At 41.3% G+C, this 19,018-nt stretch overlaps 1 protein-coding gene across 3 annotated transcripts in view; it reads right to left on the bottom strand.

Moving 5' to 3' along the window:
* Positions 1 to 992: 992 nt before the first annotated feature.
* ZZEF1 (zinc finger ZZ-type and EF-hand domain containing 1) overlaps positions 993 to 19,018 on the bottom strand; it is a 52,551-nt gene continuing 34,525 nt past the window's right edge. For 2 of the 3 annotated variants that reach the window (XM_054085055.1, XM_054085057.1), the window contains exons 38-55: positions 18,808 to 18,955; positions 18,107 to 18,246; positions 17,409 to 17,686; positions 16,231 to 16,405; positions 15,573 to 15,705; positions 15,166 to 15,362; positions 14,956 to 15,075; positions 13,570 to 13,758; positions 13,130 to 13,230; positions 12,519 to 12,654; positions 12,034 to 12,393; positions 10,105 to 10,248; positions 9,088 to 9,256; positions 7,452 to 7,550; positions 6,546 to 6,711; positions 5,240 to 5,390; positions 4,525 to 4,596; positions 993 to 4,061 (exon numbers count right to left, since the gene is read on the bottom strand). In XM_054085055.1, coding sequence (XP_053941030.1) covers positions 3,987 to 4,061; positions 4,525 to 4,596; positions 5,240 to 5,390; positions 6,546 to 6,711; positions 7,452 to 7,550; positions 9,088 to 9,256; positions 10,105 to 10,248; positions 12,034 to 12,393; positions 12,519 to 12,654; positions 13,130 to 13,230; positions 13,570 to 13,758; positions 14,956 to 15,075; positions 15,166 to 15,362; positions 15,573 to 15,705; positions 16,231 to 16,405; positions 17,409 to 17,686; positions 18,107 to 18,246; positions 18,808 to 18,955 — 2,853 coding nt within the window. In that variant the 3' untranslated portion in view covers positions 993 to 3,986. The remainder of the gene's footprint in view (positions 4,062 to 4,524; positions 4,597 to 5,239; positions 5,391 to 6,545; positions 6,712 to 7,451; positions 7,551 to 9,087; positions 9,257 to 10,104; positions 10,249 to 12,033; positions 12,394 to 12,518; positions 12,655 to 13,129; positions 13,231 to 13,569; positions 13,759 to 14,955; positions 15,076 to 15,165; positions 15,363 to 15,572; positions 15,706 to 16,230; positions 16,406 to 17,408; positions 17,687 to 18,106; positions 18,247 to 18,807; positions 18,956 to 19,018) is intronic. The other variant, XM_054085056.1, reaches the window with a different exon arrangement.

The raw sequence follows: 19,018 nt of genomic DNA, 5'->3' as shown, positions 1-19,018 counted from the left end.
CAATTTTTTCAGAGCAATGCAAGAAGAGCAATGACTGAAGGCGAAGCGATGTTGTTTAATATGCATCAGCCTATCCGAAATTGACCCCACTGAGGATGAAGTGCTCCTTTCTCTTTCAATACTGACACTCACAGCATGAAGGTACAAAAATATTTAAAAAAAATAGGAAAATACAATTGTTGGGGAGAAAAAAGCCCAACCCGCTGCTCCGAGGAACAGAAAACCCAAGGTGTGAGCAGGTGGGGGGATATCTCTGTGAAACCATTGATATTTTTGATTAATTAATTTTCCATGAGTGCTTATGCAAAGCAGATGGGTAAGAAACACAGATATGACTTGTTCCAAGCAAGCCCTGAGACTAAAGTTCCCCTGACTCAACAGTGCTCAAGCATTCACCTTTTCATTTTCTGCCTTTGCAGATTTCGTTGGATGCCGGAGAAAGCTAGACGACTTGTGAACTTCCTATCACCAATGTGGCCCATTTAGGCTCCCAGGCAACAAAACCAATTCAAAGCCCACCTCTAAATGCTTACTTATGCTTCCCCGAACAGCCCTTTCCTTAAGCCAAAGCCAAGGAAAATGAGCTTTTAAACAAAGTCCATTGCGCTAGCTAAGGACAAGCACCACCTGATAAACACCACTGATTAGAATCAAGAGTTACTACGCTAAATTTCAGCTTTATGAGAGACATGTGGGTCCCTAGATGTGTGTTTCAGGTCTGAAAGTAAGTAAACAGGCTCTGAAATCAATGGATATTCAGGGGAGAAATTCATTTCCAGGATAAGGCCACCAGAACGGTAACAAACAGGGCTGGAATTTGAGAGAGGACTCCAGCAGTCCGTATCCTGAGCAGTTTGATGCATACCAGGAGATGCAGAGTTGCCTACAGGCACTGAAAATGATGAGCTGCAAGAAAAACCCTGGATCTGACTGCAAATCCAAGCGTTTAACAGTGAGGAGAGAAGCAAACAAACAACAGACACTGTGTTGGACTTCGTAGTTTTTATAGAATTTGTACAATATATTTCTCTTCATTTGCATATTTTACCCACATCTGTAGCTTTCTTTTTACATGTTGAACTGAACTGGAATAAATCTAAAGGTCTGAGATATTTTAAACAACTGACAAAAATTGCAAAGTAGTAAACTCGTAAGAAAAGAAATTATAAAACTCTCTGCTTTAACTGTTTAACGAAAGCAAGTCAGATCTATCATTAGGAACAATATGGTTTCTTTTCAACACATCATAGGTGATTCAGGCAGGACAACTTACTTTGTTTCGTTTTATATTAGGCACATTTTTTCAGCATACCTGTTTTCCAGACAGTTTTATACTATTCAATAGTATCATCCGCATCCGTTTGGAACTGCTACAAGATTTTCAGTGTGATTGATCATGAATATTTATTATTGGTTTGCTCTTCCTCTTTCTTTAAAACTATCAGAAGGGAAAAAAAATAAAATCAGTGTTTCTTGTCTCTTAAAAAATCTGTTAACGAATTATTTGAGTTGTAAGGCAGCAACAGATTCGGTGTCAGCTTAGGTCACAGTCCTTCAGTTCCATCTAGTGGGTAGAAATTATATTCAGTGGACACTGTTCCTCGACAGCCCCTTCAGGGCAGGATGATTGACTCACAGGGCCAGTTTCTGCTGGTAGAAGAGTTAAGTGGTTCACCTAGTAAGGAACACTGGCCACTCCTCCCGTGTCACCCTTGCAGCCTCAGGTCTTCAGACAGAAAGCAAAAAGACAATCCAACAGAAAAGATGTGAGTATGACAGTGCCGTGGCAGGTCCTATGAATGGTTTATTTACAGTCTGCATCCCTGATGTGAAAAAAAAAACCTTCTGCGACCGAACCAGGCAGCTCCAGCGCATGCTCATGCCTTAGCGATCGGCCCACTGCACATCCTCGGCTGCTCAGCCATGGATTCGCACCGAGGCAGTGAAGAGAAAGTCCTGCTGCTCAAGAGCAGCGAGTTCAAAACGCTCACCTGTCCCAGCGATACGACTCCCTAGCGGAGATTCAAGAACATCTTGTTTTGGTGGAGTGACTTCCCGTTCCCAGAATCTGTTCGTGCTATTAGGAAGTGTGGAACATATGGTTCCTCAGGGATCTCCGACACTCCTGCAGTGAGACTGCAAACTCAACTACATTACTCAGACGTGGGAACAGAATGATCCATGCATTAAAGATATGCGACAACTTCCCTAATTCTCTTCTCTTCGTGATCTCATCCAGGAAGGAAAGGGGGCTTTAACCTTCAGCAACAGTGCACTCGAGGAGGGGTTCAAGAGCAGTCTCTGTCAGTCCTTTTTGTCTTCGAAACATTGTATTTTCTTCCTGAATTCTGGCATTCTCCTTCACTAAGAGAAGGCAATGGCTTCAGCACAGCACTGTTCGGTCTTCAGTTTTAGGTCTCTCAGGTAGAATACTGACATTCTGATTCAAGCTCATCCCCTGAAGAAGTATTCACTTTGCAATCACCTGGCTGAACAGAATTCAAACCACCTCTAACTCCAGCACTAGAAGTTATCCAAGAAAAGGGGATGTATTACTGCACATCTCCCTCTTAGAGGGAGATTGAAACACCCTTAAAATTCCAGCATCAGCTGACAAGACAATCAATTCAGAGGTCATCCCCAAAGCTGTGCCCTGTAGACATTGCTACTTCGGCACCACCCACCTTTCGTACGAGGTCAATAAGCATACTCCCTTTTGACAGTGTCACTGTCTTTACACAACTTGCGTTTAGTAACTACTGAAACTTTTGGGTGCCTTTTGTTCATATTCTAACGCTGAGGTGAGGAAGGGAAGTAGCAATAATTAGCATTAAAAGTTCTTTGAATTCATACTGGACAAGACCAGCTATCCGTGCTGTACAGCAGTACACAAAACACACCCTTCTGTGTTCTTTTTAACTCTTTGGAAAGGGAATACCGGCATAGCTGAGTAGGAAGAAAGCCAATTTATTTCAGCATAGAAGGTCTGCAATTCATTCCATGTTCACTAAAAGTAATGCAGTTATTGCTCCATAGGATAAAACTGGATTGATCGTTAACCCCCACCCCGAGTGCTGGGAGTCTGGGTTCCCAGCATTGCCGAGAAGGACCTCCTATGCCACTGGTATTGAAATCATAAAAAGAAAAGAGCCTCATGAATAATTTCTTGCGAAGATGTGACCTTCAAGAAATGGGTAAGTTCCTCAGTTCTTTGTATTCCTGCTGCTGACTGGCAGCCAGCCTTTGCTCCCTGCGCTAGAATAACGTACTGTTTAGAATAACACATCGGAGATAAATTAAGGTAAAAACAGGTGATCCAGACGATCAAATCAAGGAACAGGAGAAATATTTAACCTCTTGCACGAGGATGCTCTGAAACTGGAATCCTTTAACTGCTACGCGAATCACCTAGAATTTGTTTTACAACCTGTAGTTTAGTAAAGAGTTAAGGTTCTTTTCCTTGGGTAGTAGCCTTCAAAGCAAAAGCAAACGTGACAGGATTTCACGTGTGGACCACTCCTGCAGCAGCCCACCAGGTTCTGGTTTGCCTCTTCCACTTCAACGACACATAACAGATGCTGCTGGCGGCATCACTCCGAGTCCAGCAATATTATAAAAGCTATCACATTCCACCAATCAAGTTTCCTTGGGAGCCAGTGATACCAGCACTGGGGGCTTCCACTCTCACCCCTCAGCCACCTTCTTTCGTTTGCTTCCTCTGAATAAAAAAAGGTATTGTTCTGTTTACTCTAACATGCTACAATATGTGCATACATAACTGGAGGCGACGCGTGAGTTACTTCAAGATGTGCTTTTTCATTGAAGTGCGCTTTTACTTTTACAAATTCTACATCAAGGTGGAAGGAAGGCTGCAGAGTGCTCGTACACTGAAGCTGAAGGAACTTTTCCTGAACGGAGTTAAGATGTTTGTTCCAATGTCCTATGGACAAACTACTCTATCCCATGCACTCCGGCCTGAGCCAGTATTAAACATTCCAGAAACTTGTTGATTTGTTCGGATAATTAATGGCAAGGCTGATAGCAGCAATGTTTCTCAGGGCCTGGAAGACAGAAGGAAAAACAATTACATCAAAGGTTCTCCTTAGTCCAAAACTATGAGACGACAACAGAAATAAATAACCAACCATCCTGTTTCTGCCTGGTCATCCCCCGGCAGTGCAATCGTCATAATTCCAGGGAATTTCAGTAAGGCAACTGCATTTCCAGTTCCTGAAAGACCTCTCCACGTTCTCCTTCCCCACATTTTGGCAGTTAAGAGGTCACTTTGGTAACACATATCTACCTCGTCACACCCAACGGCCACTGTGGCACATCGACTACTAAAGAACAACTTTTGTGCATGGTTCATTGACAACTTCTGAGGCCTGTCCCGGCTCTGTAAAGCCCAGGTACATTCATATCTACGTTATAAAACTCCACTGGGCAATCAAATTATTCATTATATCTTTCTGCCAGAAAGATATCACAAACCCACAAATCTCTGGTGTTCGGCAATCTCATTACCTGTGCTGTGCAGCGATGAAGGTGATCTTCAGTATTTAAGGCAAGCAAATATTCCTGTAGAGTTCCAAGCTCCTGCAGCCAGAAAGCATTCAATGAACACCAATGTTTCTACCAAAGATACCGCCCTACTAATTAACATTAAAACGCTGATCGTTATAGCAGTCCCCAAGAACCAAAGGCATCAGAACTCCACACATGACTCTCCTGGACTAGAACACAGTTTGTGACCACAGAAATGACATCAATACAGACTGTTGGTATGTAAAGTTCAAGACTGACTCAAGAAAAACCACATTCAAACAGAATCACAGAATGGTTTGGGTTTGCAAAGTGACCTCAAAGATCATCCAGTCTCACCCCCAGGCTGAACAACTCCAACTCTCTCTGCCTGTCCTTGTACAGGAGGTGCTCCAGCCCTCGAATCAGCTTTCCTCTCAGAATTAAGACTGGCTTTAGGGCCTCCTGCCTTTGTCACATGAGGAAGAGTCATGACTATTACTTCAGGTCCCTTTCCCAGGATGGAAAAGGCAACAGGATGTCCCTCTATTAGAATTTGCTACCAGACTCCACCAGAAAAGTTGTTCAAGTTTCTGGAGTACTTCATGTTTCTAAAGCTCTGGTGAACTTTGCCAAGACAAAGATAAACCACATTTAGTTTAACACTGAACTACGCATCATTCCCAGCACCATGAACGAGGATACAGGAACTGCTTACAGTAACTCTGTTTTCCGTAACAAAGAAGAGCTCTGCAAGTGCCCGATGGAGAGGAAGGAGAATACCAGGCTTGGTCATGTCGTGACACAAGTTGTTTTCCATATGGGTGAAAAGCTGCCAAAGTGGCTTCAACAATGTGAGGTCACAGTCCCTGAAAAAAAGTAATTTAAATGAAATTGTGATGAAGTAGCGAGTAAGCAGGATCTTCTGACTGTTTCTCAGAAAAAAAGCAAAAGAAAAGACAAATGTTTAAGTAAAGGAAGAAACATGAGAAGCATTTTCAAACCTAAATTCAGACAGGCGTGTCAGCACAATGAATTTCATTCTGAACCAATGAAGGAGAAAACCTCACACCTATGAATATGTCTAAATGACTTCCCTAAAACTGAGTGGCCTCCTGAAACGAGGACTTCAAAACTGATATACATCACTGTGCTAAATGTTCTGGCTCCTCTGCTGGAAATGACACAATAGCGACCTACAGCACTGGGCAGACAGACAAATATTGATATAGAGCTTTTCAACCAATTCCAACTCTGCCTCCTTCCTACTCCTGAAGCTAGCAACTGTCTCTTATCATACTGATAGGATGACAAATATCATTCAGCAGTGAGCAATGGAAGAGGGGAAACTCAATTTCAGAATCTATCATCAGATTAACCCCAGAAATATATTAAATATTATAAGCCCAATGAAGACTTGATCTTTAGCAATTAAATTGGTTGTCCACATGACAAAGCAGACATTTTTTAATGCAAAAAACCTAAGGGAACTTCAATAGATAATAAATCAGTGATTACAAGTAACACCAAAGTCATTTTTTCAGACTTGGATGTAGATTGGTGTATCTAAAATCCAGAGTCAGGCAATGGCTGTATGTTATTGTCCATTTTTACCACCGGAAATAGTGATTTACAAGTTATTTACTTTACAGAGACTCATATCAGCATTTCACCGGTTTGTTAGTCCATCCTCACCATTACTCTGAAGCACAACTAACACAAAAAGAATAAACTTCTAGGAAATTAACTGAGATCTACTGTTTGTCCTGTTTCAGGGTGATTTTTTTTTTTAATTTACAACCACCTCTAATTCATTGGATCTTTTTTAAAAGACAAGAAAGAAGAGAAAATGTTCTTGAAAAAACCCTCATAAATTAAGTTTCTGTTAAAGAGGCCCCATGAACTGCATCCAAAAGGCATCTACTTCAAATTATGGCTTTCTGACTTCAAAATACTATCAGCTGAGTTGCTTTTTCCCTCCTGCCCTTTGCCTCTCAGAGTACAAGGCAGAACAGCGCGCTTACCTCTGGGCGCTGCACTGCACAATCTTCAAGAGCAGGTGGATTGCCTTCAAGCGCTGGTGCCCAGTCTGGCGGCACGCTACCCCGACCTGCCATTCCCAGATTCTGGCCAGCGGGAGGTGAGGAACTACTCTTTCCTCAGACAGCATCTGCTTTAGAATTTCAAACCCTGAGAAAGCAATTCAAAGGGCTGTTACTTTTGTAGGAACCCATTCTGTTCAGGTGCCCAGTTCTCTCCATATACTCAGGTATTGCTTTGAAAAGTAAGAAATATCAAACAAACCCACCCAAAATAATTTCTAAGACATTTCTAGACTACATTCTGGCAGCACAAATCTTTCCCGGGGCAAAAAACCTGGAAAGAGTCCTATTTGAAATAAAAGTTCTGCCCAAATAAGGCAAACAAAACCCAGGTCCTCACTATTATGTGAAAAGAAGCTGAGTCTTGCTGATCACAAGCCATCCACCATCTTCAATTTCATTAAAAATATTAAAGCTTTAAAATAAACTAACAAAGCTTTTCATGCTAGATGTAGAAATCAGATCCAGAAGCAGCCTATTCTAACGGATAACAACTTTTTAAATACACAATTACAATATTTCTGTTTCCAGTTGGAGTGTTTACTAAATCCTCCATGTGTGTAATTACTGTCATATAGCGAGAAATGAATTCAAATAACATTATTACAATTGTTACTCCAATCCTCTGTGAAGATTTGGTATTTCTAGCATGAAGCCACAGCAAATAAGAGACATCGGTCGAGTTCCAGCTTGAACAAATCTAATCATATTATTTCCAAAATATCAGAAAAAGAAAATTCTAAGTTAAAAAAGGGGATAAGCACAAGTCTGCCAAAGCTTGGCAAAATAACTCTGAGTCCTTTCAGATGCAGTCTGAACCGTCCTTACCTGTCTGAAATCTTCCAAGATGACCTGCAGTCACTGTAAACTTATAGCCCCACTCGGTGTTACTCATGTCTGAAGTGAATCGGTAGTAGAGTGTGTCTCCTGTGCACAAGGGAAGGAAGAAAATCCACATTACTGCCTTTGGAGTTAGTTTTGCTATCACAGATATGTTTCAAATGAAAAGCCTGTCACTAAAATAAATTAATCCTAGATAGCACCATTCAGGAGAGGGGATTTCTTACTTTTTCTAACTACAAAATGCACAAAGCAGTACGAACAAAACTGTTCAACTTAACAACTTAAAATTGGAAGAACTATCTGAATGTTTAACCATTTTACGCTCAGGTAACGGAACGTGCAAGAAGCTCTTGTCATCATAGCATCTCCAGCTTCACAAACACTGGTGGGCAGGTGTAAACAATACTTAGCCTTGCTAAGCCTTACTTAGCCTTCTTGGGCTCCATCATATTCAATCTGGTTAAAGCTTAGAATTTCCTTCTGTTCCATGAAAAATCCTGTTGCCCTGGGACAAACGTGCGAGTTCCCATTGGGAAGCAGAGTTTTCAAAGTTTCAAGTGGAAGAAAAATGTTGAAAATATTTGTTAGGGAAAAAGAAATAAAAAAAGAAATCTAAAAAACCGTTTCCGTGATGAAATGGAGCCATCGCTCTCTCCCGCTCCTCAGAGCATTAAGGAAGCCCGGCCATGAGATGAAAAGCCCCGAAGCCTTCAAATGCCTGGTTTGAGCTAAAGCTCGCTTAGGGAAATCAAGAGCCTTGGCTGAAAATGAAGTTTCACAAGGTGAAACTCCCATTTCACAGCCAAGGCTGCTCCAAAACAATGGGCCTCAAAGTTCAATTTCTTGGCAAACCTCTGCAGTTACTTCGGAGGAAAAGGAGGACAGAAAGGAGCTCATAAAAAGCCAAAATACTGCTACAGAGCACGCATTTGTTGCTAAACAGAACCTTGTAATCCACACTGCTTTGCTAAGGAAGTTCCTTATCTATTTACAGCTATTGTAGTACTCGAAGTCAGAAGCTTCCTGCAATGAGAGCTCCGTGGGTTAAAACAAGTAACGGTAAAAAGCATGGGACGATGCAGTCCTGCAGCTCACTGGCATGTGCATGATTCTATGAATACAGAGCAAAGTTATCAATCAAATGGCTGGGGTTTTTCAGCTCTGTCCTGTGACAACAACTGCAGACACGGTGCTGGCACACGCTGCTGGCTCAGAGCACCAGCAGAGCAGAGGCAAGAGATAAGCCTAGCTGGGTTTTCTAAACATGTGCTTCCTGTGGAAAGTAAGACAAGGCAGAAACAATATAAGTGAGTATCGTACAGCACATGGACGGCGTTGGAACAGAATCAAGATTAAAATTTGTTTCCAGTAGCTAAGTGCAAGCTTTGACTGAGGCGCTGAAAAAAAAAAGGTCAAGCAGCAGAACAACAGATAAGCTTGCTTTTAAGAAACAAATGCCAGAGCAGCACATCAAAGCACAGAGACTGGGACAAGGAGGTTTTTTCCCCCCATACAGCTCAGGAACATCCATGCTTAACTGTCGTCTTTCAGTAGTTCCTCTCCGAAGTCATGGACCCAGCAATACCTTATAAATTTGCACTGTAAAACACTGCTTATTTACCTGGAAGCTCAAAATCATTCCATTTCTGTGGAGACCCACTGAAGCTGTGCCGATCCTGCTGGAAATCACTGCTGCTGGACATGAGCAACTCATCACAGCCTTCCTCTGTATTACACTGAGGGTCAAATTTGATTGAGAGGTAGATAGCACCGGGAATGTGAACTTTATCCTGAGAAATAAACACAGGATACTTGTACACTGAAATACTCCATTACCAAAGAGCCACTTAACTTTCACCATGCAAACAAGGGAGATATAACAAACTTCACAGGCCCTCCCTGGGAAAGAACTGTCTTGGTTATTTTTATCAGGAGCTAATTTAACAAATGTAAAATACGGTCTATTGTTTGCATCAGCTGTTAAGAGTGCAAAGATTAATTGCTTTGATTTTTTAAAAGCTGTAATTATTGCTGACACTGAGCTCATTGCCAGAACCTAAAGATTTATATGCATTTTGAAAGTAAAAATCAGAAGAGTCAGAGCCGCAGTGAAGTTAAAAATCCCCAAATTGCCCAGAGGCAACAATTACTCAGCAAACTATAGTACAGAAATGCTTTCAAAGAATACCAACAAATCAGAATTGTCAGGAGAAGACAGTCTAAAATGAAAAGTACAAGTTAAAAACCCAACAGACTTCACTCCTAGCTTTTGTCTGAGAGCACGGGAAAGTGAGTGGCCAAGTGAAATAGGTCTTTGGACGAAGGGGTACAATTATTTTCTCATTATGGCCCCCAAAACACATAAGTACATCATCTGCTTCAAACACACAGAGTAAAAACGTTCCACTTATGTACTTTTCAGACAATTGAATTAGGACCACATTAAACTGCCTCACGGAACAAATCCTTATAGAGCAAGGCCTCAGTCAGGTGGCACCAGCCTCTTCCACAGCAGAAGAGGACGGCTCACGGAAGCTTCAAGCCCAGAAGTCCCATGGGTTACACATGGAACAGTGTATTTTCTGCCTGGTTTTCAAGCACAGGAAAAGCACCGCACTGCAAGATGTGTGTAACTTACCTCAAAGTTAGTATTGTTGTTATAGGGATGCTTCGATTCCCGCATCTGGACTGCCATTCCGGGCTCTTCCATGAATTGGCACGCTGTCAGTGCCATCGTTCCCAGCATGCTCTCGCTGCACCCGTGAAGCACCTTCTGCAGAATCTGGGGAGAAGCAACACGTCATGTAAATACAACCCATTATCAAACACACGTGCTGGTGACTGACACCAGGGTCATTTCTAGCTGCACATTTCAGAAGAGAGAATCGAGCTACCAGCAAGAATAAAGACCAATTCACAGATGATGCCTGCAAGTGTCATCTCAGTAAGTGCAGAAGATTTTACTCCGTTCCAGATCTTTCAGTCTTTACTTGATAAAAATATGAGAGCGTTTAGCTAGATTCTGTGTCCACAAACAGTAGAATTAAGGGTAATCCATAAAGTAACGAACAGTAAACTAAGGCTCTAAAGGAGATAGGGAGATAACTTCAAACCAACTTTGTTAACATAACAGAGATCCTTTACCTTCTATACCCACAGGTTTTGATTTGAACAGAACATGTCCTGTGTTTTAGCCTTCAAAATGTACCTCCCCATATATAAAAAGCAACCATTAAGTGTCAGTTCAGTGGCTGCAGTGTTTAAAAGCGCTAGATGCAAGAGCTGTGCCTTCAAAAATACAAATAAATACCATTTAATCTACCAGGATACTGAGTGATAATTCAGAACAACCTTACTCTCTACTGTTTCTTACTTTCCCAAGTGCACAGAAGCTGTTCGTCAGGAGTCCTGCTACTTCAGGCCCTTCCCAGGTCATTAAAGCACCCTATTACATCTCTCCACCTGCAATTTTTTAAGCCTTCCTATAAAACGTAATATCAGCTCAGACCAAAAGGTTCATCTCTTTGGACTCTTTGGGGAGAGTTTTAAAAACAAATGCCCTGTGTAGCATAGCTCCCCGAACGCCTTCTGCAGAATAGCCTAGAACAAAGGCTATGTGTTTGTATTTAACGTCTTAGCAGGTTTTTATTCTATAAGCTCATCCTGCCACTCTGTGAACTTATACCAACAGCAATTCCATGACACTCTGTGGCAAGAACCAGTTCTCTTGGTTTGTTTTGGACCTGCCGCTTATTACCTTAATCTGACACTCCTTTGTTTTCTTACTGGGAGGGCCAGCGAATAATCCTTGCTGTTAACTTTCATGTGCTTGCTTACTGTTTTACAATGCAGAGAGAGAGGAACAGACTTTTCAATTACTCCTCACTCTATGCCCCCACAGGGCAAAGATCCAGGATGAAGAAAACCAGCTGGTTCCTCATACTGAGGTTACCCCATGGCTATAACAATCCCTGCTGCTCTTCTCCAGCCCTCATCCAGTAGTGCTGCACCTTTCTTCTTTTTAAATGAGATGAGGGTCACTCGCTGCAGCCCAGATGAGAGCACACTACCGATTCATCAGCAGATCTTCTGGTTTATTTTTAATGCCTTCTTTGAAGATTCCCAGCACTTGCTTTGCTTTGACTGCTGTGAAGTGTTCAGCTGACATTTTCATTACAACGTTCTATTATAATTCCAAGCTCACTCCCACCACGGTAACAGTCAGCTCATCGTCGGAGTAGCAGGTATTACAAAATACACACCGAGAGCTGAAAAAACAGCTTTCAAAACAGACTGCCTATTTTACCAATTTCTCTCTAAGTTTTATGTTCCTTTACAGCTCTTTCATAACTGGCAGAGTTGTCTCCACGGAGCTAGCTTTCCCATTTTCTGTTACCAAAATCAGTACATTAAGACACTGACAGATCCCAACAGCTTTTTCAGAACTAATTTAAATTGGGAAGTTTCAATTTAGATTAAAAAAAAAGAAACAAGTGTTTTTGTTAGTTTGAGTCTCGTGGCATGGAGACACAAGGCTTGTTTACCCACATAAGTGAAATCCACTTACTTTTTCCCATAACTGCTTTTCCTCCAGCTGCATCAGCATGTCCAGTATATATGTCATATGGGCTGGGCCGCTAAGGTCTAGGATTTCCTCATTGATTGCCACGTCATCTGGCCACTCAGCTAGCAACGATGCCAGCACGTGCCTGGCGTAAAGAACAGCAGTCGCTTCATTTACTCGATACAGATAGTCCCTCACAGCCTTTTTACTCCTAGAGTCCAGCTCCTTGTGCAAGAGTATCGAACTCTTAGTGCGACGCTGCTTGGCGTAACTAAGCTGGAGATCACTCTCTGTGTTGGTTATCAGTTTCTGGGCAACCGGATTGGTTTCTTCTGTTGCTTTATCACAGAGCGAAGGCTTTGACTGCAAAAAAGAAACGCAGGTTTGGAAATAGGCTCTCAACAATTTACTTCCCAAGCAAAATTGAAGTTATTCAACACCTAAATGAATTACTTCACAAGTACTCTGCTGTGTGGAGCCGCACGTACCAAACAGGGTAAGATGATCATATCTGTATCCACTGCTTTTGAACTCTGTTCCTCCAACCTCAAGCGCTTGCTGGGCTGCCACTTCTGAGCGAGTGTTCGGATCCTCTCGTCTGTTGTAATTACATCTCCATCAAATCTTAAGAGAAAAAACAATACAAATACATGTTTTGAAAGTAATGCAAACTAAATTAGTGCAATTAAATGCAAATCAATCTTCCTATCTTCTGTTTTAGAAGGATTCATTGAACTCTACCTATTTTTATCATATTATGTTAACCAGCTGTCCTGTTCTAACTCGAAGGTTTTACACATTATAAAATTGCTCATCTCTGTGAGGACATGGTGACTCCATGAATGCTTTGCTTAATAGAAGTCACACATAAGCTCTCCATTCTTCCTCAGTCACGATAATTAGAGACAGTAGATTTTCATATTGAAAAGAACATGCAATGTATTTCAGAAGATGGTGACTTGTTTCTATAAACACAACTCAGTAGGAGCTTATTTCCTTACTTTTTACTGGAACAATTTCCACACAGCACCTCTTAGATTTTAGGTTTCCATCTACACATAGTAACTTTGTTTCCTGCTGCACCCAGACCCTCTCCTACCTCTTCTGGACTTCCAGGAAAAAAGAATCCGTCCTCTTCATCTGCAACTCGTACATGGCTCGAAGAATATGGAGAGGTGCATTAAGTGCATCATGAGTCATCTGAGGAAGGAGAATTAAAAAAGACTTTACAGGGGAAAAAGAAAGAGGAGGTTCTTTAAGGATGACCTAGGTATTATTTCCCCACTTATCACACAGTTAGAGAATTAATTAACATCTGGATTAGTAAAAATAAAAAGTAATTTAGCAAAGAAGCTTTACAACCCTTTTGCACTCTTCATTACTGAAATTCTCGTTTACATCCTTTAGGTATTGATACATTGAAATCATAAACACACATTCTGTAAATTTAGAAGAAAAACAGCCATAGAAACTACCAAATATTTTATTCCACAGTAAATTCACAGCAACTTCAAAGGATATAAAATTAAGTTTAAGTACCAAGAAGCAAATTTTGGTGGCTTCATCCAAACCCTCCAGAGGATCAAGTTTGTTCTGCTCTACATCAACAGGACCAACAACTGGTTGCTCCACATCTTGATCTTGATCCCTTTCTTCCAGTTCAGTATCCTCACGTTCAGCCAGGGAACTGATCTCTTTCTTTGAGGAATATAGCATTATCGACAAAATCTACAGCAAAAAAAGGTAGCACATGGTGTGACAGCTGCAGGTGTTATTAATGTATCTGCAACCAGCATTTATAAGAACATCTGAAGGCTTGGACAGTGTTTAATACATGCTATTGCTAAAAGAAGCAACACCTAAAAAAACCCACAACAAAAAAAAACCAGAAATGCAAACCATTTCCGACTTCACAAATGATTTAACACTTTTCAGGCTGCAACAGAGACACCAGCAATTAGCCCAAAATGTAAAAAACAGAGAAAATAATTATTTAGCCATTTCAGCACATCCCAGGTTTGGCAATTCTAAGGCAAGAGGAGAGGTGGCTATCACCAAAATGCCAGCGACGCCCCTGCTCCTGGGAAAATACACCTTGGGCTTCCACACAGCCAACAACACTCAGAATAGGAAGACAGCGCTGTTACACACTCCCTTCTTGCTCCTCCAGTTTGAGTCAGCTCTCACTAATGAGACCCATGGCAAGACATTTTGGTGCTGAGGGCAGAACACTCATTTGGTAGGAGGCTGCCCAGAGGTGAGAAAGGTGGGACACCTCCCCGAGACAGCGCTGGCTCACTGGCCGCTGGTCAGGAGGCAGCACAATCGCAGTCCACATCTGATTCTGCAGTACTTCTAACCACCACCCTGGGACACCTTCTCAGAGGAATGCCAGGGCTTTCCTCTTTCTCTCTCTTGCTGCTACCATCCTAAGCACGAGTTAACACAAGTCTTGCCCACAATAAATCACAACTAACAGTTGAACCACACCTATCTTTCAGCAATTAAATGAGGATTCAGAAACAATATGCCCAAAACATATTGATCACACACGCTGCACTGCGGTAACATCTTGGACATGTTTAGCAAGCAACATTTTCCTTGTAGATAAATAATTATTTTTTAAATTGAAGTCTGGAATTTTCAAGAACAGTCTAAATAAAATTCATAAGATAAACTGAGGAGGCGGTTACTGCAAGGTTCTTTTAAATACAGATTCATTAAAATCAGCTCCTGCTTTTAAAAAGTATTTTCTACACAGTGATGACAGACAAGGAAGGCAGATTCAGCAATACAGTTAAGCGAACATTTTCATAAAGACTAATTAGAAACACTCTCGAGGCTTTCTTCGCCAAGGGGAACAACAGTGCAGTGACCTTTTACACCACTGTGTGAAGCCTGACAGAACACAACTTATTTTCTTACCTCCAAGTCTCTGAGAAGCCAGGTTTTACTGAAGCCGGTTCCTTTGCTACATTTCTTCACTAGAAGCTTGAGCAAATCAGATTGAAGAAAGGCAGCTTGGATCTCTTTAAAACCATGAATCTACACACACACACAGAGACAGGCATAAATAAATAAATACATAGTGAATGACACATCACAAATCTTGCCAGGCCTTATCACAAAATATACCTTCAGTGTTCTGTAAAGCCCCTTGAGAGCGAGTGACAAGACCCACGTTGCTTCCACTGCCTCAGCATATCTGCTGTCCATGCTGGTTTGCAGAAGGTGTGTGGCTATGAGAACGAAGTGCTGGAGGTACTGTCTCAGCTGGGTCTGGGAATCACTGTCCTCTTGCCCACACTTTTCAATCAACTGATAGTCTTTCACTACAAGAGGGAAAAACCACAAGGCAAAGGTTCATCTTATGTTGTGGAATTATCTCCTACCAGTAGATCTGAGTAGGCTGAGACCTGAACATGTGAAGGACATCCCAAAGCCAACCTGCATAAAACAGTCTCGTTGAAATATGCTTTTGGGTACCCACAGGGAACTGTAACACTCAGTGATTCTTTGATAAAATAAAAATGTCACAGAACCTGTTTTTCTCTTTCGGGTTTTGATGTCTACTACAACTGCCCTGTTTTTCTCTGTGAAATGCTTCAGGATGATCACGTTGTGAGGCTCATTAGCGTTATCCATGTACACAGAACGAGTCCCCATGCACAGCACCTGAAATTGCAGCAGAAGTTTCAGTTAGCATTTGGAACACTCATTTGTAAATACTCAGTTATCTTTCCTATTGGTTACACTTGTTTATACTTGGTAGTGGGTTTTTGAGCTGAATAACCTGCTCACTGCCAGGAATTTGATCTTTAGACAACGGTAGTTCACTTCTATAAAAATGCCTACAACAACCAACTTGCTGCTGCGTAGGCAATGTCTCAGAGATGGCTGTCAAGAGCGAGACTGAATTGTTTCACTTGTATTAAAACACCCTTTCTGATACTCAGATGTACTAAGCTGGTTTTCTCATGATAGTTCTAAGCAACACTCCAAGAAATGCAAGGCAAAACCAGCTGTGTTATTCTTCACTAGCTAAAGATTAATTGTGCACAAGTGGAAAGATGCGAACTCTGACATACACTGTTTTGAACGCTTATAACGGACATTCCGTTGATGAACTCCGTAGTATTTAGAACTAACACCTAAAAGCTCAATCAATTTCATTTCCTTTAGCACTGATAGGCCACTTACCTCAGGAAACCCAACTAGCACCAATAAAGTGAAGATATTGGTGTGCTTTAGCTGGAAGGGCAGCTGCTTAATGCAGTGGTCAGTGAAAGCAGCGATCACATTATGCCACTGCGCAGAAGAGTTCAAAGATCGAAGAATATCTGCCATGGAGCTGGCCCAGTCCAGACCTACACGACTGGAAAGCAAGAGCAGTCTGTGTTAGCAGGGCCGGCTATAGACTTACTTGAAACCATTTTCTTCAAGATAACGTAGCACTGTTCATCTGTCATTGCCACAGCTCTCATATATACCTGTTTTTCCAAATATTTGAAGCTTTCATGCCAGCTGACACAAGAATTCCATTTCTTCATCACTAAAGCATAAATACTGCTCTGTTTTCTTAAAGGCTTTACAGTCCCAAATCCAAGGGTGCCCGCACATTGCCACTTTTTATTCCTAATTTTAGTATGGGGCTCTTGGCACAATAGCAAGTGGTTTATTTCCCACGTACCTGACTATCTGCTCTCTCTCTGCAGACTACACAAATCATCTAACAAGACTGCCCCCCTTGCACTATAGTTAGTCCGTGAGAAACTCAGCTGATCCTGTAGATATTCTGCCTTTAAATTTCATATGCTTTTCTATTTGCTTACAGGCCTTCCCTATAAAACAGCTACAATGAACAATAACACTGTCACATTTAACAAGCACGATACTAATGTTAGAATGTTTGAGAATTACATCAAGATCTTCCAAATGGAACATCTGCCTGGCTCCTCCTTGCTGTTTCCAGGGCAGTTTTATGATACAAAAATCTCTCTCTAATACCGTTACACAAAAGGGTCACCTTTCCCAAGCTACACAAGAGAGAAGTAACTCAACAGGAGAGAATTAACATCATACAAAAAATACAGGACTGTATTTTGCTTTTCCTGCAAGTTACAAAGCCTTACTTCTCCCACTACAACACGCTACGTAGTAAATAAGGGCAATCAAGTCACTCTTTGACAGAGAGCCTTCTTTTGGGAGGAAATTAAGAGATTCTCACTGTAACAAGGGCTGTAGATGCCAATCCCTTCCCACGATCAGGGTACAGGTTAAACTGACTTCTTCTAAAAAGCCCCTAAGCGTGAGGCACACATAAAAGAAAAATGATATTTAGTCATTCGAACAACTAATAGATTTAAAATAAAAAGTACCTGTCTAAACACACAGCTCCGAGACTGAAGAGAAGATGAGTTGTCTTCCAGCCTTCTGGCACTGTAGACCCATCTCCCGCAGCAAACAGATTATGTTTGGCTGAAAGGACTTTAGCTACTGCAGCATCCACTTCCGCAGGTTTAAGTCTCAGGATTAACTGGCCCAGAAGTCCCAATGTTAAATGATAAGTTTCATTTAGATGGCCAGCGTTTGAGATGACAACCTGGAACATCAGTGGAAGTATCTGTTCCAGGTTAATCAAAGACATTGTGGAACCCTAGGAGAACAGATAAATCTCAGTAAGGCAGGGAAGGAAAACAAGACTTTTAGTCAGTCATAGCACATACAGAAACCTTCTGGTCTAATGCCCTTTCAAATGGGACACAAGAAAATGAAAAACTGGGCTCCTACTCCTGTTGTTGACCTGCTAAGTTGACCTGACACGTAAACCTAAGCTGATGGTTTAAACATTGCAGATGGCAAACAGTTGAGACGACTGCTTTACAGATAAATTACAATTCCCTTCCTCCGCCCCCAGGAACGAGCCCTTACATTCCTTAACAACGACATCCCGATTCACATTTTATAACGTGAAAGCAACACGACCCCACTTCCCACATTTAATTTGCTGTTGATTTTATTCACGTTATTTGTGATAACTAGAAAACTACATGGACTGAAAGTAAAAAGAACTAACTGATTTAAAAGGCGGTAACATAGCTGCCAGCAGTCCTAGAATCCTCTTCTGAGAGCACTCAGCAAAAACCTGTTCCTGGCTAGGTATTAAAACCTTCTCTGCCTGCTTCTGGGATGAATCCACCAGGGAGGAGTCACCTGCTTTTGAAATGAAAACAAAAGAAGAAAATCCTCTAAATGACATTAAAAATATAATTAGTAAGTGATAGTTTTTATACTTACAAATTAAGGATTAAAAAAACCCTTTTCTTTAAATGTTACTACCATTTGAAAAGCAAGTCTTTACAAAGCGTCTAAAAGACAGTAGGTAAAGAGGTTTATGCTACCTGTTCAAAAACACCAACGACACTACTAGGGACAGACCTATTTTACTATCTTAATTCTAACAGTACTAGTCTGTAATAGAATAAGATGCTCAACTTCTGATTCCAAGAATGTAAGAACACACCAGTACTGTATAGATCAACAGGAACTATATTCTACCCGTGGATAAATCTCAGTGGAATTCTACTCTGTTTCCAGAATCCTTTAAACCAACTGCAAGGCAGCAGTTGTTCAAAGCAGAATACTTGCCAGGTTTCTACAAAGCAGACAGCTCGCTTGCATTAAAGACATTTGTAAATACGTAAAACTGGGTTAGGAATACAAAATACAGCTGTTTGCTTTGTATACGAAAAGATATTATGAGAAAGAATCTTTTACCTGTTGAAGAAACATTCTCATCCACAGACAAGCCTGACTCTTGTCTCAAAATAGCTTTGTTTGTAAAGATAGCTTTGCTTTCACTTCCTTCTTTTCCTACTTTATCTTCTGCAGGAGACTGGATTGCATTGCGAGCATCTCCTTTCCCCTAAAAATAAAACAAAGGCACTAAAAGATTAAGACCAAATTTAATACCTGCAGAAACAACCAC

The sequence above is a fragment of the Cuculus canorus genome, chromosome 20 (assembly GCF_017976375.1).
Source record: "Cuculus canorus isolate bCucCan1 chromosome 20, bCucCan1.pri, whole genome shotgun sequence".
In the NCBI taxonomy this organism is placed as follows: domain Eukaryota; kingdom Metazoa; phylum Chordata; class Aves; order Cuculiformes; family Cuculidae; genus Cuculus; species Cuculus canorus.
The sequence above is the reverse complement of the archived record's forward strand: the minus strand, read 5'-3'. Positions and strand labels throughout refer to the sequence as shown.